This window comes from Austrofundulus limnaeus, unplaced genomic scaffold (assembly GCF_001266775.1).
Source record: "Austrofundulus limnaeus strain Quisiro unplaced genomic scaffold, Austrofundulus_limnaeus-1.0 Scaffold76, whole genome shotgun sequence".
NCBI classification, from domain to species: Eukaryota; Metazoa; Chordata; class Actinopteri; order Cyprinodontiformes; family Rivulidae; genus Austrofundulus; species Austrofundulus limnaeus.
Window position 1 is genome coordinate 578,189 of NW_013952478.1, and position 4,216 is coordinate 582,404.

The following is a 4,216-nucleotide window of genomic DNA, read 5'->3' on the forward strand; positions in this document are numbered from 1 at the left end:
GGGTGGGGTGGGGGTTTACGGGGACGACTATCTGCTCATTGAGTTTCAAGGCAAACCTGTGTTTAGTCTGCTTAAAGACACTGTCTACCATGAAGGATTTTAACATGTCATCATTATAACATGGTGCACAAAGCTAAATATGAAGTTTACAGAAGTCACAAAAACATAAACAACACAGACATTTTACCAGAACTACAGGAGTCTGACCTCAAGGAGTTTTATGTCATTTCACTTCAGCTCACTAAAGTAAGAGTTTGTTTTCTGTTTCCTCTTCCAGTGTCAATAAAATATTGCAGCCCCTTCCATCACTTAAGTTGCCCATCCCTGTTTTAAAACCTTTGATACCTTAAAGACTATCTTAGATTATATTACAAATAGTAAACTGTAATAACATAAACATAGTAAACATCATAAAAACATAGTCCAAACTTCTGAAATCCACTGTTAAATAAAAGCACAATAAAATAAAGCTGTAAAAAATGTAAAAACGATGTTTCAGGGCAGATTGCATCAGGTACAACAGATAAAGTGAGATTCTTATACAAACTTCTACAGTAGAAATGGTTAAATCCATAATTCAAGATTTAGGTTTGACCCTAATATTCCTGAACTACAAAGAATACAAAAAGTATAAAACATGACAAAAAATTTACTCAAAATCAAAAATCTCTGCCTCTTTCTCTTTCCAAAAAGCAAAACTGCGGTCAATGTACCGACATATTTCTTCATTACTGAAACTAGAAATGTCAGTTCCTCTGTAGAGCACCCCCTCATCAGGTGTAGGCGTCTGAACAATGACTTTAGGGACCTGTCTAACCTCTGGAAGGCTGTGTTTCACCACTTTAATAGTTTCTTCAGACTCGCTTACAGTGTTTCCGAAGAATTTTATCTTGATGTCCTCAAACCCGTCCTTCCACTCCCGGTTCCCAGCCTCGATGTCCTGAACCACAGCCTTGTGGAAGTCCCTGATCGTCTCCCAGGGGAACTTCCCCACACGGTCGAACACCTCAAAGCACAGCAAGTGCCTCATTTTGCGTTCGTCCACGGGCAAATCCAACTCCAGGATGTGAAAGTACCCCAGCATGAAGAGATCCAGAGTCAAGCTGTCGTACTCTGCAGGAACCCCATCCAGACGGGGTAAGAACTGCTCTGGGGAGAAGAGGGTTCTCTGCCGGTGGAGCCTGAGGACACAGAACACTACATGGTTATTAAATGATTTTTTTTTTGTTTACCTGTTTAGCATTAGCTTCCCCTATTTCTTTTTTTTATATTTAGCGTTAGCAAAGCTATACTTTTTAATTAGTTGTGCCCACCACTGGAAAGGCTCTAATCTCTAATAAAATCTATTACCTGTTGACAAAAGATACAGACGGAATACAAATGTTTTGGCTCGTGCCTATCTGCAACTAATTAACTTCTGAAGTGAACTCAACAGATGTAAATTAGTCTTAGGCTAAATCTGGTGCAAATGCATTAAATTATGTTTTAATTGCACACTGTTCTGAATAAATAAATCTTTCATTCATTCAATGAACAACTGGTAACACAAAAATGTCTAATAAGTTAATGCTGTAAATTTCTCACATATTGACCTAAGGTTTGTTGTGGTAGTAGACTGAGCCACGGTATATTTTGATTGTGCAAAATCTTTACTTAAAATGTTGCCACTAACTATTTGGCGTGAACTCTTTTTGCCTGTTAGCAAAGTATCTAATTTAACCCGAGACAGATTTTAATTCAACTTTATGGACATTAGTGATTAGCTGTCCATCTAAGACTGATTAACTTTTGGAACAAACCCAATTCAAGATTGCTATAACAACTGAGTTAAAAAGCACAATGAAATGTCCACAAATCTCTTCATTTTACACGTCTTACTTTAATTTGGTCTGGTAGCTGAGAGTCATTCACAAAACATGCTGTAAGTGCTACACATTGCTTAGGATCTCTCCTGAGAGCCTTTGTTCTCATATGTGGACATTGCATTTTTGCTTCTCTGCCCATGATGCATCAATTTTTTCAACTTTAACCCATTGGCCTCATTAAAGGACATTACCAGCACCCTCTAGTGGTCCTATGACAATATTACACTCATTTGAGTGAAAATAAGATGGTGGGGATCCCAGTGAAAAGCTTCTACAACAACTCTGGTAAGAAAAATGGCTAAATTAAAAATGCAAGTTACATTTCACACTTGAAGCCAGCGTATTTATGGACAGATACATTTTTAGCTTCAGAAGACATGCAAAATATATATTTGTTTACAAATAAAGCAAAGTACAATGTCGGTAAATATAAAGTCCTCATTTGAGGACATCGGGACTATAATTTCATTATTAATTGTACCATTAGGTAGGATAAACCTGCAAATATTTAGACGAGCTTACAAATGTAAATAGTTATTGTAAGGGGTACATATATGTGGTCACAAATGTTTGATAAATAAATCTGGAAATATTTAGAACAGTTCACAAGTGCAAATAACTCTTCCAAGAGGTACATTTGTTCAACCAATTAATTATACCAACAATGTTCTGGTCAAATGGTTTCTGATTTCCTGCCATTACATCATGTAATATGTTTTCAAACTGAGGAGCAATATGAAAGTTGTCGATGATGATGATGATGCACTTCACTAATCTTGCTCTGGTCAACAGCTGGCTGCTATATTGCCAAAATAACTAGGAAAATGGAACCACCAGAAAGACGATCATGAAGTTTCTCAAGTTTTGCATGGTAATTGCTAAGGTATTCCTCAAAAAGTGACATTTTGAGACCCAGTGTCCTCATTTGAGGACGTCCTTTTTTGCAAAAAACACTTCCTGTACCATGACAGAGTCTAGTTATTATACTTATTAGGTCCTCTAATCCCATGTATCTTAGAAAAAGAAAAAAAATGCACATCCTGAAAAAGCTTGGGTCTCAGGATGTTAAAACTTTAGCATTACCTGTTTGAGTGAACCCTGTGTGTCTGTTAGCAAATATGTCATGAACCATTAGATGGACTTGAATCAAACTTTAAACATAATCTTTACATTTACAACTGATTTAACCTTGGAGTCAATTCAAGATGTCTGCCACAACTAATCACTTTGACCAAGACATAAAAAATGACCTTAACTTTGTTAGTTTTATGGATATTGAGCTAAAATTTGATCTGGTGGTTACTGAGAGTCATCCACAACATACTCAAAGTGTGACACTTCGAAATATCTCATATGCAGCCTAGAATAACATTGTTTTCATGGTTTAACTAAAAATGGCTGCATCTCAAACCTTTTCCAACAAAACAGTAAATGTTTTTGGTCTAAAACTTTGGCACGATGGATGGCAGGTGATATGCATATCTTCAAGAAAATGTGGGCCTTTATTTATTTTAGCTGTTGTCACCATGTTTGGCTGGTTAGCTTTCTGCACCAGCTGAAGCTACTTTGATTGTTGCTAAGCAAGAAAGATACCGTTTACCAAAACACAGTTTTAGTAGCTGAGGCTAAATGGAAATATGGAATAAATTTACTTGAGATCACTAGACTTAAAAAAAGAAGTTGAGCAGTCCATTTATCATTTTCTTTCTGCCTGATGTTGCATCTGTTTGTTGCTCACTGGGTTCACAGCTGGGTTTCCGATAAGACGGCTCTCATTTAAATGTTTTTGTTGCTGCCAAACAACAAGTCTAAAATTTATGCATATTAATCAGCAATCCCTTTCAAGACGTTTCCAACTGTCTCCCACACACTGTAAAAATGCTGATTATATATGACAGCAGTCTGTTCTTACAAAATCGCCCAGCTCATCCGTTAGAGGTACCAAGCTGATCACTCAGACCTTCCTGCTGTTGGCACCCGAGCAGCTCATCTCAGTTGTTCTGGTAACACTGCTGTCTGTCTAACAGCTATAAAAACACAAGACCTCACAGAGCATTACTGGCCTGTTAGTTCAAATAACTGAGCTGTCTGCTGAAAAATAAAAACAGAAATAGACTGCTGATGATTAGGAAAAGTGTAGAGGTCAACAAGTTACAGCCTTCAACACTGATTCCCGCTTGTGTTTTAAATTTCACACAGTTAACAATGCAAATCATGTCAACTTTCCCTGACAATTTTTGTAAATAGAGATGGGATACAGTGGTTTGCAAAAGTATTCATACCCCTTGAACTTTTCCATATTTTGTCACATTACAACCACAAACATAAATATATTTCACTGGAATTTAATG

General features: G+C 36.9%; 1 protein-coding gene across 3 annotated transcripts in view; it reads right to left on the reverse strand.

Annotated features, from left to right (window-relative positions):
- Positions 1 to 6: 6 nt before the first annotated feature.
- The window catches only part of espnla (espin like a), a 44,529-nt gene continuing 40,319 nt past the window's right edge, over positions 7 to 4,216 (reverse strand). For all 3 annotated transcript variants that reach the window (XM_014011024.1, XM_014011023.1, XM_014011021.1), the window contains one exon: positions 7 to 1,181. In XM_014011024.1, coding sequence (XP_013866478.1) covers positions 650 to 1,181 — 532 coding nt within the window. In that variant the 3' untranslated portion in view covers positions 7 to 649. The remainder of the gene's footprint in view (positions 1,182 to 4,216) is intronic.